This window comes from Sturnira hondurensis, unplaced genomic scaffold (assembly GCF_014824575.4).
Source record: "Sturnira hondurensis isolate 20B ecotype Veracruz unplaced genomic scaffold, ASM1482457v3 Scaffold0018525, whole genome shotgun sequence".
NCBI classification, from domain to species: domain Eukaryota; kingdom Metazoa; phylum Chordata; class Mammalia; order Chiroptera; family Phyllostomidae; genus Sturnira; species Sturnira hondurensis.
This window is the reverse complement of record NW_028091156.1, coordinates 10,921,187-10,944,739: the sequence shown is the minus strand read 5'-3', so window position 1 is coordinate 10,944,739 and position 23,553 is coordinate 10,921,187. Positions and strand designations below refer to the sequence as shown.

The window sequence follows — 23,553 nt, the reverse complement described above, 5'->3', positions numbered from 1 at the left end:
GCAGGAAAAAGCCAGTGAAACAGAACTGTAGCAAGAACCTTTCCCAAACCTTTACATTGCAGCAGGGCGTTGGTGCAGAGAAGTCAGAGGGCCCCTAATCTGAATGTGAAAAACAATTTTATTTTCACCAACTTCTAACAGAAATCAGCATTTCCATGTTCTGTGAATGTAGGCAACAAACCACAGGACTATGAACAATGGCTGTGACTTTGTCATCAACAGATGACATGAAATGTCATCTGATATGAAATCAGTTATTTTCATACCACCACTGCTACATGTATTTGAAATAACGTCTATGCTCATATGTTAAATTTCTGGCATGTATTAGATTTTTCACTGGGTCTTGCTACATACTACATTCATAAAGAAGTACAAACTACCATGTCATAACTTGCATTTTTAAAATACCTTGATAACTTTACTTCATTAGAACAGGTTTTGTCATCTTTTGTATTTTATATTACACATTAAAAACATTCGGAGAAAGGGACTCATAGGGTTCACCAGTACACCAAGAGGGTCCATGACATAAAAAAAGACTATGAACCTCTAATCTAGAGGGAAAAAAAGTTAAAATTCCTAGCAACTAAATGCAACTTTTGATGCTTGTTTGGACTCTATTTCCAACAAATGAACTCCAAAGAGACATTTTTCAGAAAAATCAAAGAAACTGGAAAATGAACTGAAAGGATACCAAAAAAATTTTTATGTTATGTGAGATTACGCCTCTGTGGTTAGGTTTAAAAAAAAACACCCCATGATTTTTAGAAGTGTAAAGTATGTAGGCACAAAACATCAGTGTCTGGATTTTGCTTTATGATACTTGAGGAAAATTAGAGATGTGGAATAGATGAAGTAAGAGGGGTTTTAAAATGATAATTATAAAATCTGTGTGATGGGCTGATAGAAAATCATACTAATTACAATTCTCTACATTTATGTCTTAAGTTTTTCAAAATTAAGGAAAAAAGGGGGGAAGATAAAAGGCATTTAGTAGTTGCTTTGCAAAAAGAAGCCCCATAAAAAGAAGTCATTACAAAGAGGCACCCTGGGCTGCAGAACGAATGAATGAAAGATGCCCCTTTCTCCAGGCTGACTGGGGTCCCAGAGCAGGGGGCAGGGCTCCCTGAGGCTAACGAGGACGTCCCTTCTTCTCTGTTCGGCTCAGGAAGAAGGTGGCGTCATTAATACCTGCTGTAGAATTGCTCGTATGTTGTCGAGTGTGCACTCCCTGTCCGACAGCAATGGCCACCAACATAAAAGAAATTCTCTCTCCTTACTCAGCCATCTTTGATCAAGTTAGCCTATCTTGGCACCAGAAACAGCAATAGTTTTGAAGAAATAGTAAGTTACAGTCCTAAGCTAGTAGGTACTGATTAAGTTCCAGCCTCACACTGAGAACACCTGACAATTTGGAAGAACAGTGTGGAAGGAAGAGGAGGGAGGCTGGGTCGGTGCAGAGATACAGGAACGATGTGGGGCCGGGCCCCTTAGTCTTCGGAACTGGTAAGAAGGGGAAAACTGGATGCGGGCAGCAGCAACGCCTTATTTAGGCAACTGGACTGTACAAGATGGTTCCCCGGTTGTCACAAAACAGCTAATTAAAAAGCAACCCTTTGCATCTGCGTGGTGGAGGGGGCCGCCCACCTCTCCCGCTTAGCGAGCTTAAGCAGAAACACTGACACGGTCTGCACTTGCAGGAAGGTGGCTTCCCTGCCCATCACGTCATCCTGCTCACCTCACCTGACACGGAACCCAACAGGCTCCTCTGTCTGCACAGTGCTTCCTCAGCCTGACTGACAGGGAAAAAAAGAGCCTTGTAACTTTGTTCTCCAAACACCATGCGCTGTTGGAATCGCCACCTTCTGCTCAGACTCCCTACGGCAGGGACTCACTCTTTGAGCTGCTCCACAACCACGAAGCGGGTGGCAGCCCTTCGGGCCCCCGGCAACAGGCTGCGTGACTGTGGAGTGGGCTCAGTGGTCTGTCTACAAGCAGACCCAACACCAAGTGCACACGTGACACCACAGGGATGCCACACCGAAGTGTTTTTGTAGCATCTGCCACACTATGACCTTTATGCTGGTGCCTGAAGCTTCAAAAAATTACATAAGCTTTTCAAAAATACTAATAATAACTCAAAGTTTAGAAATAAATCAAGTGTGTATCAATGCTATCTATTACAATTAATCCAGATTTTTCAAAAGTTCAACTCAAATAACTAAAGTTTTAAATGTTTTTTTCCATTAAAGTAACTGAAGGGGGGAATCTAACAATATATACCAAGGTTTTTAATAAATTATAATGTACCCACAAATTTACTATCAGAATGGTTATGATAGCTCTATGTTAAAACTCAACAGTTCCTCCTGGCTGGTGTAGCTCAGTGGATTGAGCGGGCCTGCGGGCCTGCGAACCAGACGATCGCGGTTCGATTCCCAGTCAGGGCACATGCTTGGGTTGCAGGCCGGTTTCCGGCAGGGGCCAGTTCCCTGCAGGGGATGCATGAGAAGCAACCATACATTGATGTTTCCTTCCTCTCTCCTTTCCTTCCCCTCTAAAGATAAATAAATAAAATATTTAAAAAAAAAACTCAACAGTTCCTAAAGACATTATTAAGTGTTTATACACCTTCTCAAGATAAATTATTAAATTCTATCATATTAAAAGCTGAATTTGGGGGTTTCCTAATAAAGAAAACTAAAAGCCTTCTACATAATAGCAGTTAAATTTTTTTTGAAAAGCTGAGGACCTGCTTAATTTTAGTTCTCAAGTTTGATATATTAAAACACACAAAAATTCAATTCCAGGATGTTTATGGCAACAAATATAAGACAAAGACGACAAAAAGGCACTTTGTCATCTCCGTAAGAAAGGCACTTTGTAAAAACTGAATTATTTCTGACTCACTGTAATTTGTCAAAGTGTCAGAATGACTTGATATCAAAATAATTATGCTTGATCTTACTACACACTACCACAAGAATCTGAATGTAAAGATTTTTCATGACAACAAAAACTATGACAACCTCAACAGGAGACACTTATCTGGGTCTATGGTGTGGCTTTTGTCTCCAATTAAAACAAAAATCTTTAAGAACTTTAATTCCTCAGTATCACAAATGAATGTATCTTCAATTTATTCACAGTAAAACACTATTCTAAAAGTTCAAATAAAACTTTAGTTTCATCCAGACCAGAAGCAGTTAAGAGTTTAAAACAGGTATTTATTTTTATTTTTTTAAAAGATTTTACTTATTTACCTTTAGAGGAAAAGGGAAAGAGAGAAGGAGAGAAATGTCGATATATGGTTGCCTCTCATGTGTCCCCTGCTGGGAACTGGCCTGCAACCCAGACATGTGCCCTGACTGAGAACTGAACCGCGATCGTGTGGTTCGCAGGCCCGTGCTCAATCCACTGAGCTACACCAGCCAGGGCCTAAAACAGGTATTTACAATAGAAGTAGCAACAGTCGCTCAGAGAGGAACATGAGAAGCAGGAAAGACAAGAGGAACAACACTAAAAGAAACATCCATCAAGAAAAAGATCTGGAAAAAAATCAAAACTTAGAATTAAAGATTACATGAGGTTTGGCACGGTGGGGGTAGGGATGAACTAACTAGACAATCCAATGAAAAATGACAGAAATACTAAGTGACAGAAAATCTGAATATTGAATTTACATAGAAGATTGGAAATTCATTGAAGATTTAAACCAACCTATGAAGACCTTGAAATTGAGACAGCAAACTAAAACTCTGCCAACAACAGCCAGCAGAAAAGTATCCATCAAAGAAATAGCTAAACACCAATTAGAGCATGTTATCATGTTATCAAACATAGTAGGTTGTTTTTCATATGAATGAATTCTGATCATCTATCACAAAATGAAAGGAAATAATCTTTTTCCTCAAAGCAATGAAAAATATATATACACAAAATCACATCTGTGTTTAAAAAACTGGTGGTTAGTCTACAAAGACACTGAGAAGGAGTCAGAATTTAAAAGTGAAACACATTCAATACTGGTAAATAATTTTGTTAAAATTAGAGAAATTCAAATTGTATTGATGAAGGTACATAGAAATTAGAAGCTACATTGTACTACGTGCAGGAGACTTAAATTTCAAGGAAGTTAGTCTGCTTTTGCGCATGAGTCATACGTAACTACAGCATTACACATGGACGTACAATTAAAAGAGTATATACAATCAAACTGAAATTTCAAGGCACAAATTTTCATCATGTAATTAACAAAATACCATTATATTTCCTAACCGGTTAGTTTTCTCCTATTCTTTTTTTTTTCAGTTTATTAATTTTAGACAGAGGGGGAGGAGGAGGGAAGAAAGGAGAGGGAAGGAGGGAGGGGGAGCGAAAGCTCAACGAGTTGTCAGACTTGTTTATGCGTTCGATGGTTGACTCCTGCATGCGCCCTGACCAGGGATAGAGCCCACCACCTCAGGGCATGGGGATGAGGCTCTAAACCAAACAAGCAACCTGGCCAGGGCTTTTCTATTCTTAGAATATGTCATCATGTGCCATATTCTAAGAATAGAATTAAACCACGTCGAGACAAGATGACATTAACACTGTCATTAAAAATTACACAATGGTTTTTGGGTTATTTCTGATCTAAGTACCTGAATAATTCTTTCAATGCTTCTTTCAAAAATAAGTCTCAGGAGTTTCGAAACCACAGCATTAACTGAGTGATCACTGGTAGACTAAATTTAAAAGATACGTTATAGATAGTATCAAAATCACTAAAATATTTACTTTTACATTGTTTTTTAGAGAATTTTTTGAGTTTATTTGCGCTAAACTGATGACATATGCCTGGAAGCAAGCTCTCAAATGCTCCTAAGGTCTACATATATTTTAAAATTGTAGATAAACTCTTTAATGAAGTACAAACCTAAACTAATGGAGTTTAATTATAGCTTTACACCAAATATATCATACACTGTGCACTGGATTTTCATTATATTTACTTATTTTTAAATTTTTATTGAATTTATTAGGGCAATGGATTTTCAGTAAATCTAGTAAGATACATAAACTTTTACTTAATATGCATTAAAATTTCCTAATACCTATTAATAGGAGTTCTGTTGCCATAATTCATTTTTCTTCAAGTGTTGTTAGCATCAAAAGGCTGATCACGGCCCTGGCTGGGTGGGTCAGTTGGTTGAAGCATTGTCCCTCACACCAAACCGCAGGTTACGTCCCCTGTCAGGCGCATTTGGGAGGCAACTGACTGGGGTCTCCCTCAATCGACGTTTCTTTTTCTCTTTCTCTCTCTTCCCCCCTCCCTTCCTCTCTCTCTAAAATCAATAAACGTATCCTCAGATGAGAGTTCTTTAAATTCCTGATTATGCTGACAAAATATTAGGATAAAATGAGATTTTATTGTCTCTTACCACAAAGAAAGTACCAGAATAAGGAGATTAATACCCACCTATCCAAGTAAGTATTCACACCAAATACTACCAACTTAACGAAATGGTGTTTTCTGTTAAGTATAAAAAGTTTACAAAACATTATGTTTAATGTAACAGTATTTCTGCAGTAGCTGTTACAATGAATTCAGTGCAACAATTAAACAGTCCTGAAAGGAACAACACCGAACAAGGTATACCTGTATGCATTTAAACCTCGAAAGGAGTCCCAGAGGAGGTTATTACAATACCCTTCTCCAGATGAGAAAGCCATCTTTACTATAAAATAAGGACAGAGGCAGTGTTTTCTGGGATGGGAGCCACATGGCTTCCCAGCCTCTGTGCTATGACAGAAGCACAGACCATTCGACGAGAGCTTCCTGAACTCTAAAAGAACCTGTGCACCCCAATGTTCATAGCAACGCAATTTACAATAGCCCAGAGTGGGAAGCAACCTAGATGCCCACCAGTAAATGAATGGATCAGAAAACTATGGTACATTTACACAATGGAATTCTATGCAGCAGAAAGAATGAAGGAGCTCCTACGGTTTGCAACAGCATGGTTGGAACTGGAAAGCATTATGCTGAGTGAAATAAGCCAGGCGGTAAAAGACAAATACCATATGATCTCACCTTTAACAGGAACCTAAACAACAAAACAAACAAACAAGCAAAATATAACCAAAGACACTGAAATTCAGAACAGGCTGACAGGGACCAGAGGGGAGAGAATTTCAGGGGAAAAGGGGAAGGATTCATAGAAACTAGTATAAAGGACACGTGGAGAACAACTAAGGGGGGTAGAAATGGGAGGGAGGTGGGGAACACGGGGGGGTGGGCTGGGATGGAAGTGGGGGATGGAAAACTGTACTTGAACAATAATTAAATTTTTTTAAAAAGAGCTTCCTGAACTCTCACACTATGGTCCGCGACTGAGAGCGCCCTGCAGGTGAAGAGGCCTCTGCTGGATCCCTGATCCAAGGGTTATAAACTCTCCCTTGAGCCACTGCCCTATTCTCAGCTGGAACTTGACGCAGAAGGAAATTGTTGAGATGGATCAACATACCCTGGAACACGTGTGCTTGGGAATGGTAGTCATCCACTCTGTGACTCACAGTATCAAGACCATGTCTACTACATAGACGGCCCTGGAAGAATTATGAACTTCCCAGTGGTGCTGGACACTACCTTAGGACAGCCCACGAGAGGTACCTGGACTGCCTACAGATTCAATGGCGTATGACAGTCACCTCTGTGTAGCCATCCACTTTACATCTTCTGCCTGGGTCCTGACAGGTGGAACTAGAAGAGTGTATCTCATGGAACAGGTGTGGACACAGTGTGTCTGAAAACTAGGAGACCATGTTTAATGAAGAACAGGGACCCTTTCATCACAATGCACAGGATCTCACTGCTGAAAGCTAGAACATTCAATAGCTACCCTACTTCTTTGAAGAGAGAAAGAAGCAACAGACACGAAAGGTAATGGTTTGTTTCCTTGAGGTGCGTCACTATCAGTAAGAAAAACAAAGATAATAAAAACTATGAAATTATTAAGTGTGATATTCTCCATGGAAAATCAGGACCACATCATGCCACTAATGAGCCCAATGGGGTTAGGGTCTAATGAGCCCTAATGAGCCCAATCATTAGGGTCTAATGATTGTCTCAAGTCCTTCACACTCGTTCCAGCTGGTCAAGATACTGAAGAAAATAAGGACAAACAAAATGATTTCCAAAAATCAAAAAGCCGCTGTGTTACTGGCAATACACTAGAGACGGTGTGACAGTCACAACTTGGCTTCCAGAAGTGAGTACTAAGAGGACATTGAAGCAGAGTTTTTACCTGATCCCATCAACACTGTGCTGAAAGGTCAGAGGTTTGGGGAAGGAAATCTCTGCTCATCTACTGACACTGAAAGCAGTATAAGGATGATAATAACAACAGTATTAAAATTCCGAAATTTCCTTGATTAAGAAGGATGAAGGACTGACCTGGCCTGAGCTAGAAGCTGGCAATAAGCAACGGGAATTTATAAGACGTTCAGACCAAGGCGCTGCAATAGCCGAACGTTTGAAGTCTCTCACCTCTGAAGAACTGAATCCAAATCCAGATGAAGAAAAGCCTCCCGTAATGCTCAAGAATTAGAATATGCTATTTTCTTTGAAGGGAGTTCCACATTATGCAGATTTGATGGCAATGCATTAAAAGCTACTCATGCGGTGAAAGCTGGGAGCAAACAGCACCTGTCTGTCACAGTGAGTCCTAGGGAAACACCTGACCCGCAGGAACCAGGGTGCAGATGCCTCACTCTGCACCCAGACCATAGCAAACAGGCCGGGGTGTGGCAGCACGTGGTAACTTCCCATGCTTCAGGCTACACCCAAGCATCCAGACAGAGAGAAACTTTTTGGTCTGTGCTGTACACACACACCTCTCCTGAGTAGCCCACATGCATGCCTCTGTTGTGTGCCCACCCACCGTCAGCCCCCTCCCGGGTCCACCGCACTTCACAACAGGAGGGAAGGCAGGCAAGTGCAGCAGGTTGCTAAGCAGCAAGCCTACAAACCAATGACCCCATTGTGGGCTTTCAAGCAACAAACGAGAGATTCCTTGTTCTGACTACCAGAAACCTCTTTTTATAAAGGTTAAAAACAGAGTCAGATACTCCAACACGTTGGCCTCTCTGTGCTGGGGAAAGTGTCAGTAGTAGCTGCAAGGCTGGGCAGTTGTTCCGTGACCTGTGAAGTTTTAATGTGTTAAATAAAATTGCCTTGTATGACAAAATCAATCAATCAGTAAATAAAATAACACGTCCGCTGACAGAAAAGTGAAGTGACTTCTTAATTTCCTGAGCTGCAGAGGGAATGGAAGAGCTGGGATTCAAAGCCAGGGCTGACAATCCAGTGTTTCCCACTGCTTCATTTCTCTTAAACAAGCAGGAACCACCTTTACTTAGACCAGGACTTCAAATGAGAGGACCAGTGGCCCTAGAAGGTGGTGCACAGGAGGGAAGCAGGATGGCTAAAAGGCATCAGGCCATGAGATCTGGGGCGACAGGAGAAAATACCCCTCCTGGTAGAGGTAGCGCCCACTTGCTCAAGGCTGCATCCACTGTGGTGGGAGACCTGGGGAGACAGGCTCGCAAAAGCAGCTGGCCGTCCTGGCTGCCCGTGTGATGTGCTCAGGCTGACCAGGCAGGCAGCATCAGACAGATGTTGGGGAAGAATCACTCCTATGCACACTGGTAAAATCTACACAATAAGCAGTCTTCCGCATCCTCCTACCTGCCCTGCTCTCCCCACCAGGATGGTAAATGGACTGGAGGCCCTACTCCTAGATGTGCTTTCCTGATGCCTTCCAGTCACCCCAGCTCAAACTTCAGGCCTCATTCCCACTACTGGCCCCTCAATGGACCAGCCCAACTTCTAGAAAACCCCCCAGTTTCTGGTTCCCATGGCACACACTCAGCATGGCCACAATTTTCTTTGAGGGACTATGGCATCTCTTTTCCAAGGGACCCTGGATGAAGTCCATGAGAACGTGCCAGTCTTTCATCTCTGCTGTCCAGGACCTGGTACAGTGTCTGCTGCCCCCACAGCCCCCTCCCCCTCTGGGCAGACACAAACAAGTCAATCAGTACTTGAGCAAGAATGAAAAGACTCTGCAACACAGGGCGCAGGGAGGTTACTAAGGTATGCCTTTCTTCTTAAGAATAGAAGTTCGAGAAGAGACTGAGATTCTGGATCCTTCTAGAAAGTAAAGGTTGATGGTCATATTACACCCCTAGCACAGACTGAAAATCCACGCAAGTTTACTTAGTACTAGAAAAATGGTTCCCCAAAGACTTGTCAGAACTATTGCCCGTAAGAGTCAACTCGAATATCGATCTGAAAGGAAAGCTTTAGAGCTGCCCAATTTCAGAGTGCAAAACACCTCAAAACTGCACAGACAGCAAGGTGATCCACGGACAGTTGGGGGCGGGGCAGGGGGGGGGGCACCAGGCCCCCCGCTGAGCTAGCTGGAGCAGGAGGCTGAAATGAAGGCGCGCTGGATTCAACAACCAGATCCTTACAGATCGGCGATTTACCACACCTCTCTCAACTCATGGACCATGAAATTTAATTACTAAAATTCTGTGGCACACCAAAAAATACACTTTTTGCTGATCTGACACAAAACAGGTGTAATTTTGATTATCCACACCAGATGGCTGTTGTTGGATTGGCTGTTGTCCTTTTGTTATTTGACAATGTAAGGGGAAAGAGGCCAGTTCCCCTGACTAAACAGTCAGGTGGTGCATATTTTAAACATTCTCGCAGCACACCAATGGAAACTCGCTGGTACAGACAACAGAGGAGGTACTCGGATCATATTTTCATAGTCCCTCTTGAGCTGAACCACAGCTAAGTTCCTTGCTACTACCTAACAAAGAAAGGTCTTCATCAACCCCTCTCATTTACGGAATTTAATTTTCATTAAACCACAAGCAGGTGGCATTTTCTGAGGTAATATGGTCCCTTTCATAAAAGGAATCCATGAAAATATATTCTGCTGTCCCTGTACTAAATGGTTTCTACTTTCGACCTCTAACTTCTAAGACAGCTTCCCTGAAAGTGACCTGGAGCAACGCTGGGTCTCCCCAGTGTTCCCAACAGGACAGAGGAAAAAGGCAAAACTAAGGACAAACAGGCTTGGGAATCAGAATGCACACTTCTGATTCATCTATTAAAAACGATCACATCACTGTACCACAAAATCTGGTTTAATCTAGTATTCCTAAACATTCTAGAACCCAAGTAATACACTTTGAAACAGGCACACAAGTTGAGAAAAGCCCTCTAACAACCCTTCCACATTCATGCCTTGGCCGCTGGAACTTTTACTACGAAACGCATTTCTTGACCTCAGCCAAAATTAACCAGTGACCCAACTACATAACCTTGTAACTAACTATAAAAACACCTGGGTTTCTGTTCCTATAATAAACTTGAGTAACTTATTACTTTTGTGAAGTACTAACCAAATATTACCAAACCCTGGCTGGGCATTAATTTCTATAAATCCCAATAATTTATGATTCTAATGAAGTTATTTTATTATCAAAACACATACCTTTTCTCTACAACACATCAGAAACATTAATTTGTGTAAAAATTTTCTAGCCATCTGCAGGAATCAATTCATTAATTTAGTCTTACATCTCCAACAGAACTCTGATGTCTGGAACTTAGTCATATAGATCAACCCTAATGCAGACCGATTCTCATTTTAGTAACTTTGTATGTCAGCTCGGTGCATCGAAACCCTGAAGAACAATGGCAACAAAATGAACTGTGTCACATCTGTGTAACACATTAAGCCTTTCACAGACACTTAACTACTCCGAATGTCTGGGTGGATATCATAAAAGAAACTTAGTTGTAGAATAAGGTACAAAATTGGTGAAACTCATAAGCTCACAAATACACAGTAATTCCAGAAGAAAAAGGAAGGGGGGAAAGCAGCATGGGCTTGAGGTTTAACTTTTTAAAAGAAACAATTATCAGAGTAACTTCAAAGCTTTCCAGTTCATACTTCTGTAAGCATTCTGTGAGAACTGCTAAAGTAAATCAGGTCATAAGCAGCAGAGATCCAAAATGGGTATTAAAATACTAAGACACTAGACATTTGACCACTTTTTGTCTTTCTGTTGCAGTCCGATACAATGTCTTCCTGTGATTATTTCCTTATTACCGCACACCACAAATGTGCTTCAACTTGCCTCCTCATTAGCATATTTAAGAACAAAGTCTCTGATGAGGAAGAAGCCGTATCATTCTCTCACTGCTTCACCAAGAGGCAGCCCTTGGATTTGAGAAAAATTGTCCTGTAAAAAGAATCACTATCAAAACCATCACTGATTTTACAATTTGCATGGAAACTCAGTAATGAAACCAACTTAATGGCATTTCATATGAAACAAAAGTAAAAACGACAATAACCACAGACTTACTCTGATGGCTACCAAAGGAAAACAATTTTGCTTCCACACTAATTCACTTGGGGAATTCAATAGGTGAGTTCTGTACTCAAAAATGTCAATAAAGGAATCTTTACAAACTTAGGTTTACTCTAACAGAGTTACACTGTGAAGTCAGGAAGGAGGTGGCCGATGTTAGAAGACGGGTGTGTCTGACCCCTTATCACTCACCCCGCACTCACTGGCCTCTGAGACACTGGCCTTCCTGCTGTGGTTCTGCTGGGCCTGGGTCGTGGTGACCTCTGCACTGTCTTTCACGGGACGCTCTCCTGCCAGGCCTCTGCTCACCCATCGCCTCCTCACAGACGCCTCCCTCTTTCTCCTCCTTGAAAAGCCCTATCTGTCTCGGTCACAGCTGCAGTCCCAGAAACCAGGACAAGGTCTCACACAGTGCCGAATGAACGAACGAGTCCATGTACAAGTTCAAAATTATGAAAATAAATCCAATGACAATTTAAAAACAGCTGTACTATCAGCACAATATCTAATCCTCAAGTCCAAGGGAAAAAGAAAAAAGTCAACTTTTAATATTAGCGTCTCCACATTTAAATGCTGTTTCTGGAAATGAGTAGAGCATGGCAAGATCTACCTCACCTGTGAGCCATCAAAGCGAATAAAGGACCACTCTATGTCCCTGCGTCCTCAAAGGTCTGATGACTCCCAAAACAAAGCTTGGAAGCCATGTTTTAAATGTACAGTACTCTAATTAATGCATATACTAAGTATTTTAAAGTCTAAAAGGTGTAATTATCTGTAACATAAATATGCAAAATGAGGTTAATAGAATTCCTGCTCTATGTCGCCATGTCCTATCACTAAAAATTGAGTGTTAAAAAACACATACAGCTTAGAGATTTCAGATTGTGGGTTAACAAAATAAAACAGAAAGATTGCTAAAAGTGAGCCAAAGGCTTATAATCACGGACATCTGAGCATTTGGTTCTGTCAAGTATGTACTTTGTAGCATTGCATCAACACTGTACTCTGTCTTTTCAAGACCGTAAGATATTAGGGCAAGAAGCTCTCCAAGCTGGACCCTGGCCCTCTCACTGGCTTTAAATCCTCTAACCGGGTAGCACCCTACCTACTTGCAGTTAATCACAACAGATTTAAACACACCCAACTCAGTTTAAAAAAAAAAGAAGAAAGAAAGAAAAATAAGGACACCCATGAATCAAATAACCACACACAGCTCTAACGACACAACTGGTCACTAATGATTGTTTCAAACGGAAAATACCAAAGAGTAAAGATTTCTTCCACTTCCGCCGCCACACAAAACGAGTGGGGCAGAAGGAGCGCTGTGGTCGGAGGGCCTTACCGTCACAGACTTGAGGGTCATGCCGTGGTAGGTGCCCATCGTGTCGATTTTGAAGCCTTCCGTTTCTGTAAGGAAGGAGGTTTCCCATTAGATTTTAGGTATTTCTTTATCAGTCACAAATCTAAAGTAGTAATCTTCAATATATCGTAATAATTCGACAGTACAACAAAGCCTTGAATCTACTGTACACTTAGGTTAAATCACATACTTGTGAAGATAAAAACTGTTTAAGGGTACTAGTCTCAAAAATGTATTCAGACACACCAAACAGCCCAGTACAGAGAAGCTGGTTAAGACCGCCTCTACAACTATATCCACAACACGCACAGGTTGTTGGGAGGATCAAAAATTAGACTAAGATACTTGATGATATAACCCCAAAATTATTTACACCTAATACTCAACGACAGCACCACTAAAAGTAACTGTCGTGAAAAGTCTTTAACATATATAAAAAGTCATGCTCCAAAATGGCATTGATAGGCATATTATTACACTGTAGAAAACTAGTGTTGTACTTAGGACAAGCGTTCCAAGCCAGAGCCCCAACATGCCTTGCTGTGAAGCGTCAGCTATCAAACATTTCACGCACCGCAAGCCATGCAGTCTCTGTCCCAACTACTGAGTTTTGCAGTTGTGGTGCAGAAGGCAGAGAAACAGATCAGCATGGTGAGGTCAGATACGATCTGTGGGCACTGATTTGCCAGTTTATATCAGTTTATATAACTAAATCCCTAGTTTATATAAATCATTTCATGAGAACACTGCAGGGAATAAGAGAACGGACCACTGTCTACAACGTGGATTCAGCACACGCCTCTGTCCAGCAAATGAAGTCAACACACAAATTCACTGTATCAGACAATATTCTTTAACACAACTTAGAGATTTCAGCTATTGGGGGGGAAATGACAAATGTCAAGCGTCCATTTGCTACCACCTCACTTTTTCATGAGCCAAGACAAGACAGATGAAAAGTCACACCAGCATTAGTCCACTTGACTGACCCCTCCTGCGTCAGCTACTATCCCACGTGGACTTCCACGAAAGGATCCTTGGACAGTGACTCTAATCCGCGCTTCCCAAGTTCTCAGTGCACACAGTTATAATCTGGGAAACGAGCTGACATATACAGCATCTCCCCTCCAAAATGACTTTTGGAGAAATAGCACTAACACTCATAACAGCATATATATCTGATAGCTTATTATACACCAGTCACTAATTCCAGGGACCTGATTAAACAGAGTAACCCCACAATAACTCTGAGAGACAGGTTCTATGCCACTACTGCTATCAGTGTTGTAATGTTACAAAGGAGGAAACTGAGGCAGAATGCAGTCAAAGTGTGACACAGGCCGCCGAATAAGGGATGCATGCATTTAAGCAGGGACAGGCAAATTCGCTCTGCAGGAGACCAGACAGGGGCCGAAGCTTTGCAGACAGCACAGTCTCTGTCACAATCAACACTGCTGTTGCGGCACCAACGGAGCCACAAACATACATTAATGAAAGAGTGTGACCACGCTCCAGATGTCGCCTGCCAACCCTGCCCTTAAACGTCAGGCTTCTCAAGTTGAGTACAACAGCAGTAAAGAATGATAAAAATTAAGTAACTTGCCTTCTTTTCCTTTGAATCGCTCCTGGTCGTATCTGTTGTAGGCAGCTGGGATAGGCTGTTTGGTACGCAATGTGGGATCCTGCAGAAAAATAAATCATGGCTCACATTTAATATTCTAAATGGTTACTAAATATTCATAATGAACCCCACAATAAGGGTGTTTTGTCCTAAGCTTCTTTCATACTATAGCCAACAAGACAAAAGGAGGGTCATCTGATGCTTATTTTCAAGAGAGTGCTTACTACTACGAAACGGCCACGCCCTCAGGAAAAAGGGCAGAGTGCCCCAAGTAAACTCGCACGAAGGCAGAAAGCAAAACCTTTTGACTCTGCAGAAATAAGACAGGTGTGCATAGCATTTTCATTCCAGTGACTAAAATTTCTTTATGAAATAATAAGCTCCCTCTAATTATAAATTTTTAAACAAAAAAACCCTTTTAATTCAAAGTTTATTAAGCTGACATTTTAGAGCCTTTTAACTGAATTATTCTCCAAGTTGTTCATCTTTAAATTAAAAGAATGACAACTGTGACAACAAACCCATTACAAATGGCCAAGGCCAGACTGAAGTTAACAGAGGTGTTTTTCCCCAAATACTTAAAAAAGTTGCCAACCAAATGATGGGTAATTTAATTCACAAATACTTTATCTAAAACTCGGTCTGTAATAACCTGAAAAACATAATTAAAGAATATTCAAAAAATTGGTTGGGAAATTCATGATACTCAGGAAAACTAAAACACTCTTCATGTTGTTGCTCCAAATAACAGACTCTTTAATTATTTAAGACTGTCATTAAGAGTGTATGCACATACACACACTTCCACAGTCAAATACAAACACTAAAATTTTCAAGTATTTTAACGATTATGGGAACACAGAGAATACTCAGTCACAAAGATAATGGTTAAACTGTTAAGATCTGACACAAGTCTCCTACCAACTGCTATTTGAACTGTCTTGCAAATCGTAACATAAGCGCCCAGTGTTTCACCATCATCACCTCTTAATCATCTCCCCATCCCGGAGACTTGTAAACTCAGAGAGGGCAGGGACTGGGAACCCTCTCATTCTTGTATCTCGTCTGCACACAGCCTGACAAATAGCAGGCACTTTCAGTACTGCTGCCACGTCCACGGAAAGTGTTTATCTACATACCCGCAAACATTCGCTACTTATACATGATTAAGTACCAATGATTCCAGCAACGAACCAAACTACTAGATCTTGGAAAACATATGTTTATATCCTACCAAATGCTGATATACTTTTTAAAATTTTACATAAAATAAAAACAATTATTTGTATATTTATTTCCTTTGCTGATGCATATAAAACTAGTTGGAGAATTTGAACGAAATTGAAAGGTATGTCCGAATTTAAATACAGGCTATATACATCATACATAAAATTTATTTCAGGAGGATCCCAGGTGGCACTTCAAAGAGTGACACAGGCAACCTTCCAAATAGCTAAAACTAAGGCAGAATGGCCCTGGCTGGTGTGGCTCAGTGGGCTGAGTGCCAGCCTGCAAACTGAAAGGTCACCGGTTCAATTCCCAGTCAGGGCACTGGGCTGTAGGCCAGGTCTCCAGTTGGGGGTGTGCGAGAGGCAACTCAGCACTGTATCTCTCATACATCAGTGTTTCTCTCCCTGTCTTTCTCCCTCCTTTCCCCTCTCTATAAAATAAATAAATAAAATCTTTAAAAAATAAAAAATAAATAAAAAGATTTGTTCCTGAAGTAACTTTGAATGGTGAGAAGGGTTTTCACACTCTTTGTGTGTGTTGCACCAGCAAAAGGTTTAAAGCCTACTAACTGAAAAGCTTTAAGATGAGATGTCTTCCAAATCACAATACTGAAAACCAAGTGTTGTTGTCAGTAAAATGACCACATAAGCAGCAAACATTCTTACCACAGGTGCTGCATTTGGGGCCGGTCGCTGTTCAGGTGCACGCCCTTCTTCTCTGGCTTTTACAGATTGAAGAATTGCAAAAATATTCTTGGAAAAATTCTAAAATATAAATAGATTTTAATTAAGCCCACTTTAATTTTAAACATTCAAAGAGAGTAGGTTTACTTAGTAATTCTAGACTAAGTTTTCTATTGATTCTTCCCTTCTACACCATTATGAGATATTACTGCTACACACATAAGTCAAATCAACTACCACAAGGAAACTGACCTAAAGACTGATTATCAGAAGCCCAGTGCTTTTCATTTTACTTAAACCGCATAACTGGCTTACATTTATTTGTATCCTGCATCTATTCTAACAAGTTAACACTTAAATGAGACAGATTTGTTGTCAAAACAGGCTTAATTCTAAATCAACTACTACAAGGGGCCCCCTTATCCATGGGGAATGTGGTCCAGGACCCCAGTGGATGCCTGAAACAGCAAATGGTATAAAAGCCCTCATCATTTCTTCAACCCCACCAGAAATACACAGCAGCTTCTTTACCAGCAGACACACCTTCTCCAATAATTTTTACATTTTTCAGTCCAAACCTATTCTTGAATCTAGCTGACTATCCCTTACTTGGAGTAAATGACTAGGGGTCACTCATTTCAGGGGGTCCCTGCTTGAAGTCTTCATAGAGGTTCAATGCTTTCTGGACCAACCTCAGGTTTTGAAAACTATTTCCCAAAATGCAACAAAAGTAATGACAAGAAAGAGTGGCACTGTTTTTAATTTTTGCAAATCTCAATGTCTGGCTTAATAGAAGATAGCTGTATTTCATATCTATTTGTACAGTTAATATTTGTTGTGATATCTTTTTTTGTTTGTTTTGGTGTAAATACATGTAAGAAAAACCTAGCCTCTCACACGCACACACACACACACACACACAAAAAGAGTATAACAGCTTTCAATTAACTGTGGATACTCTTTGATATCACGCCAAAACACAGTAAGTAGTAGTTTCGTAAAGGTTACTGCAATGTGAAAACCACATCCATAAACTTTTGTATTGTTACTTTTAAATCCATGCCCTGGCTGGTGTGGCTCAATGGATTGAGCACCCGCCTGCAAACGGAGGAGTTGCCAGTTCAATTCCCAGTCAAGGCACCTGCTAAGTTGCAGGCCAGGTCCCCTGTTTGGGGGCGTGTGGGAGACAACTGATCGATGTATCCCCTTGCACATTACTGTTTTTCTCTGTCTCTTTTTCCCTCCCTTACCCTCTTCTCTAAAAGTAAATAAATAAACTCTTTTAAAAAATACATACATAAATAAAACCCATTGGTATCTTTGGTACACTAAATAGATTTTTTTCTTTTACCCACACATAATTCTGTTAACAGCATGCAACAGTTGTCTGGAAAATATTCATCACTGAATTATGGAAACTTTCCCCATGTTACCATACTGTAACATCAACAAATTGCAATTTCACCACAGATCTCATCAGAAGAGTCTGCGTATTAAGAACCTGTTACAGTCACAGTAGCAAAAAGAAAATTCCCCAAATCTGAATTTTCTCATAAAAGCCCACATTTTATTACTGGCAACAAATATCATCAAACTCTTTCCTTGAAGAAACAAACTCCCTCATTTTTGAAAAATCTCTGCCAAATATGTAAGTCTGCATAGCATGGTTTTCAAATAGAAAATGGTTTTCTGTGAAACGTTAGCTGGTTTGGCCTGCAACCTAAACGATGGTACAGTGCTACTCATGGGCACAAACAGCCTACTCTGTATGCAGACGTGCTTTGTATATTCTAATTTCATCACACAAAACACTAGAAAGATGTTGTTCAAGATTATGAAACCAGTCCCATTCGGCACTTCCTGAAGGATGCGACAGTGGGAGAAGAGCGGAGCCTGGTGCTGACGCCCGCTCACACTGAGGCCCGCGGGCAGCTGTGCACGGGGCAGCACAGTGACCAGCCCAGCAGTGCGAAGCGATGGATAGCAAGTCTCAGTACTGTAAACACAGTGTAGGACTGGGTGAGAGACACAGAGCCTAGAAAAATCAATCTTCTGTGTGGCAGAAGTACAGGTAATTAGCTTCCTTTTAATAATCTCTCTTTATCGACTTTTCAGCAATGAACACATGCCAATTTACATATGCTCAAAAATGTGGTTTTTATGCCATTATAAAAATTAGGTTGCTTTATGTAGAATGCCTGCAATAGTAATGTAACTTGTATTTCTCAACTTCGACCTGTCTTTTAGTCCCAAAACTCAGAAAATAGGAAGGTGTGTCTAAATCCTGAGGCCTCTGAGGGCTGAGTACCTATAAGGTTTTTGACAATTCAGCAAGAAAGAAAAAAAACAGTATACAGAGAAAATATCAGTCAAAATGATTTTTATTTTTAAAAATGATTATATTCATAGAAGCAAAGCTAGCTGCCAAACAATCCTTAAATTAGCCTATTTTTAAAAATGTATCAGTGGTGCCAACAACACTCAAGTAAATCAGAATATGGAGTTTTCAAATGATACAATCCTGCCACCTAGGGATCAATAAAAATTGTTCACCCCAGTTATTTGAAAACGTAATGTTTGGTCTAAAAGTAAGGTGGATTATATCACCTATGTTTTATTCCATTACTATAAAATTCAGATTTTTTCAACAATTACAATAAACATCGGCAGAACAACATAAGTCACAATAGTCAATTATGAGCCCCATTAGACAGTAAAAAATGAGTATTTAACAGATCATTTACTATAAATGCTAAAGTAGAGGCTTACTCATATTCTAGATCTCTAATTCTAAACTCTGGAGAAAACTGCTTAATCCTAAATTCAAGTACTTTGTAAAACAAGTCAAAGAACAGAAGAATTCTCTCCTCAGGACTCCTCTAGCAGCTTTACTCCCACCACAGTAAGTGGCACAGTCAACTGGGGGCAGGACCCCGAATCTGCAAATGAAACCCATGCAAAAGTTCGCTTTTATCAGAGCCCTCACCCATGTGTACCAACTTCCTTATCAAACCATCCTTGCTAACAAGCGTGCATCAGTGGGGACATTCCCATTTAGGAGAAAACTGAGGTGGGAGAAGAAGACAGATAAAATACATGGGTGAAACAATCCCTGCAACCTTTCCAGAGATCCAATCAATACTGGACATCCCATATCTTCCCAATTTTTATCTTTCAAAATTTAAAGTACACGTCTCCTTCAACCAGCAATTTGCGTCTCAAGATTAATTCTTTTGCCAAATACATGTAAGTGCACAAAGGCTTGTGTACAAGGATGTTTTTAATGCATTATCTGTAATTGTAACTAGGTAGGTAGAGAGTAGGGGAGTAGGGAGAATAGGAGGAGAAAGAGGGAAGGAAATCCCAAAATCCTATAGCAAAAAAAGACTATATTAATAGGGAACAAGTAATTGTTAGTACATCCACACATCAGAATATTTAAAATACATGCAACAAATGTCTGCTGACTGATTTTCCCAAGTTCTCTACTTTGTGGAGAAAAAAATGAGTGACCAGAAAGCTTGACATCAGCGTTCCCTGTTCCCTGGGTTTGAGCAACAAGCTGATCCACGGGAAAACTGAGCCCCTCCTCGCACTGACAAATGAGGATATAAATCAGGGGCTGCACATGGAGTCAGACTTTCTCAGCAGCTTCCTCAGTGACCAACAACCAAGGTACCGCAGACTACACTGGCAAACACCGTGTGCAGGTATTGACACTACTCTGACCTTCCAGAGGCCAAACTGCAACCGACCGCAGCACACTCCCACCGCTGCTGCAAGGGTCCCAACTGGGACGCTGACAGACGTGCCCAGACCCCATTACCTTTCCCGTGCTCTGTAAGATCGTTGTCCGCGTCCTCCACACCCGCTCTCTGCTGACAATATCTCGAGTCACATCCACCTCGGCGTCCACAAAACTCCTCTGTTTAAGAGCAGTTATGTCGTCATCTAAGTCAGTCTTGATGGTAGATCTTTTCTTAGCCATAATTTTGGCTTTGATGGCAGCAATTTTTTCCACTGACATAGCTTCAGACAAAGACCTAAAAGCAATTCATTTTTTAAATTTTCACAGCAAGGATTTTTTGAGCACATCAAAATATACTGTATCACAACTGAAAGTTCATGATAAAAACATTTTAGAAGTGGCAATAATTTAAGGTTTTCTTATCTATAAAAATGACATACTTCATATTTTATGCTCATGTAAGATTTTTTATAAAGAGCCCAGGTAGAAATATTACTCTATGAACAGATTATTCATTTCTTAGAAGGGTCAATTCCACAAAAATCATCACATTTTTTTTGTGTCTTTCCCCTCAAAAGAGTAGAACTCATTAACATGCTGCTTTTTTTAAATATTTTTCTGAGACTTTATTTGCTTATGCTCCTCTATGCATGCAAATCATACACACACACACCCCCATGTAAATCACACACATACAACCCCTTGGAAAGGGAGGGTGAAAAATTCATTCTATAAAAAACTCAAAACTCAGGTTTTCCCTGAAATTTACTTCAAGGTTTCAAATCTCTATGTCCCAATGTACAACACATCAATTTTATAGGCGACAGGAGGCTTTTATATGCCACATAAACATATACTTCTTTTACTGTCTGGAAGATGAAACCATATTCTGAAGTTTCCTGTTCTTTCTTTTAATTTTAAAATAATAGGCAAAACAGTAAACAGAAGCTTTCAGAACTATAAAAAATAACATTGAGAGGACAGATTTGATTAGGATAATAATCTTAACCTCAGTGTCATTTTCCACAATGTAAAATGAGAAAAAGTTGAAAAGTGTTTGGGTACCTTAACAGATGATAAAATTATTACTCTAATCACAAGATGGCAATCTTGAAATACGTTTAAACAACATCTGGAAAAAGGACGGGAATTCCTGCAGGTTTAAATATGGGAATATTATATAGTATACCAGCTTATTTATATAAGGTATGAAGGTGCTTTACAGCAGAAGCTGAGTATCCATTTAGTATTGGACTCATTTTGTATAATACTGCACAACTTCCCCTCAAAATCTGAGGCACACCAGCACACCTTGGGCCAAATCAAATACTTTTCTCAATTACCATGAAATGCGCACTAGACTTTCTGTCGGCCAAGATGAATTAACAGAGACTGCAGCAGCCCTCCTTTTTGAAACAAGCAGTCAGCACAAGTGGAACGACAGTGTATGAGACAGCAACGGAAGGCAGCAATCTCTGACGAGCTGAGCCTTGCAAGCCTCCATCATGGCACAGGCAGGAAGCCTTAGGAAAACTCAGTGGACTCAGGATTTGAGAGAAGGAGCTGAGCCCAGTAAAACGAAGATGGCTGGAGTTCACAGGCCAGAGGGCCTGGAAAGAGAGAGCTGCAAAAAAAAGGTCCCCTCGAGGATTCCAGCAGAGTTCCCATTAGCACAGGTCGAGGAGGAAACCAAAGCTGGGCGCACAACCCTCCAAGGGGACTCAGAGACCACACCCAGTGTCCACACAGGGTGAAGACTGGCACCTGTTCCCACTTCACACTCACCGGGCATTGAGGAGAGTCCTCAGAGTAGATGTGCCTCACCAATTGGCGGGGAACAATTAATTACCCAAAAGGGACAAACTAGTCCCACGTGTTTTAACTACATCCCAAAATAAAGCGTAAATTTAAAGAAATACAAAAATATCTAGCACTCGAAAAGGTAAAATGAAAATGTCTAGTACCTGAATGTTACAAGGCATGTTAAAGGAGCAGGAAAATACGAGCCAGAGTGAGGAGAAATCTAAATCAAACCAGCTGTAAACTGACACAGACACAGGATTAGCAAACAAAGACATTAAAATAATTATTACAACTCTATTTCATGGGCTCAAAAGTTAAACAGAAACACAGATTACATATTTACCCTACTTGTAGAAATAAAAATGCAATGATGGAGACAAGTATATTGAAAATATAATTACAGATGAAAATATTAGTGAACTACATTACAGAAACTATCCAAAATGAAGTGAGTCCAAGAAAATGGAAATACAAAAGAATACAAAAAAAGAATGTTAAGTGAGCTGCTGAACAACTTCAAGCACAGCTGAAGTAACTATAGACCAGAAAAAGGAAAATAGGAAAAAAAGTTGAAAAACCAGTGCCAAAAATTTTCCAAATTCAATGAAAATTATGAGCCCCAAAATTCCCTCAAAAAACTCAATGGGCCCTGGCCAGTGTGGCTCAGTGGCTTGGGCATTGTTCCCACAAACCACAAGGTCACAGGGTTTGATCCCCAGTCAGGGCACATGCCTGTGTTGTAGGCCAGGTCCCCAGTAAGAGGCACATGAGAGGCAACAGACTGATGTTTCTCTCCTTTGTCTCCCTCCCTTCCCCCTCTCTAAACTGAAATAAATAAAACCTTTAAAAAAATTTTGGTAGGCAACTTCTAACATGACTGTTTTTTAAAATTCTTACCAGATGATATGTTTATTAATTTTAGAGAGGAAAGAAAAGGAAACATTGATCAATTACATCCTGGAGGCACCTGGACAGATCGAACCCGCAACCTATGTGCCCAGACCGGAAATCGAACCCACAATGATGCTCTAACCAAGCCACCCATCCAGGGCCTGCATGACTCTTCATGACATCTCCCTCCTGGCATCCACAAACATATTTAATCCCCTCTCTGCAGTGTGTGTGTGGGTTCAACCTTGCTTCTAAGGAACACAATGCTGTGCAAGTAACGGGGTGCCACTTTGAAGATCTGACTACAAAAAGCTGACTTTTATCTTGCTTGACCTCTCTCTAGTCCTCTTATTTGTTTGCTCTGATGAAACAAGCTGCAGCATTGTGAAATATTCTATGGACCAACCAAATGTGGCCAAGAACCAAGAGAGTAAGTAGTCTAAACAACCTGGTATCTAGCAACCTGCAAGGACCAAAATTCTGTCGACAACCACATGGGCCTAGCAACAGATCCTTCCCAAACCGTGCCTACGTGTGAGACCACAGTCCTGGGCAACACCATGATGCAGTCTGAGACTCTGAAGGAGAGAAGCCATGTAAGTCCTGCCAAGACTCCTGACCCACAAAAATTGAGATGATGCAGGTGTTGTTTCAGCCACTAGGTTTTGGGTTAACTTGTTAGGCAACAACAGGTAACAAGTAGAGTTCATCCATGGGATGTAAGCATTCAAAAAATTCACTGTATTAATAAAAAAGAAAAACTGTATGA

The 23,553-nt window shown here is 40.6% G+C and overlaps 1 protein-coding gene across 1 annotated transcript in view; it reads right to left on the bottom strand.

Moving 5' to 3' along the window:
• CDC73 (cell division cycle 73) overlaps window positions 1–23,553 on the bottom strand; it is an 82,619-nt gene that overhangs the window by 43,912 nt on the left and 15,154 nt on the right. Inside the window, exons 7-10 of the mRNA XM_037069519.1 lie at window positions 20,169–20,385; window positions 16,325–16,423; window positions 14,412–14,490; window positions 12,791–12,855 (exon numbers count right to left, since the gene is read on the bottom strand). Coding sequence (XP_036925414.1) covers window positions 12,791–12,855; window positions 14,412–14,490; window positions 16,325–16,423; window positions 20,169–20,385 — 460 coding nt within the window. The remainder of the gene's footprint in view (window positions 1–12,790; window positions 12,856–14,411; window positions 14,491–16,324; window positions 16,424–20,168; window positions 20,386–23,553) is intronic.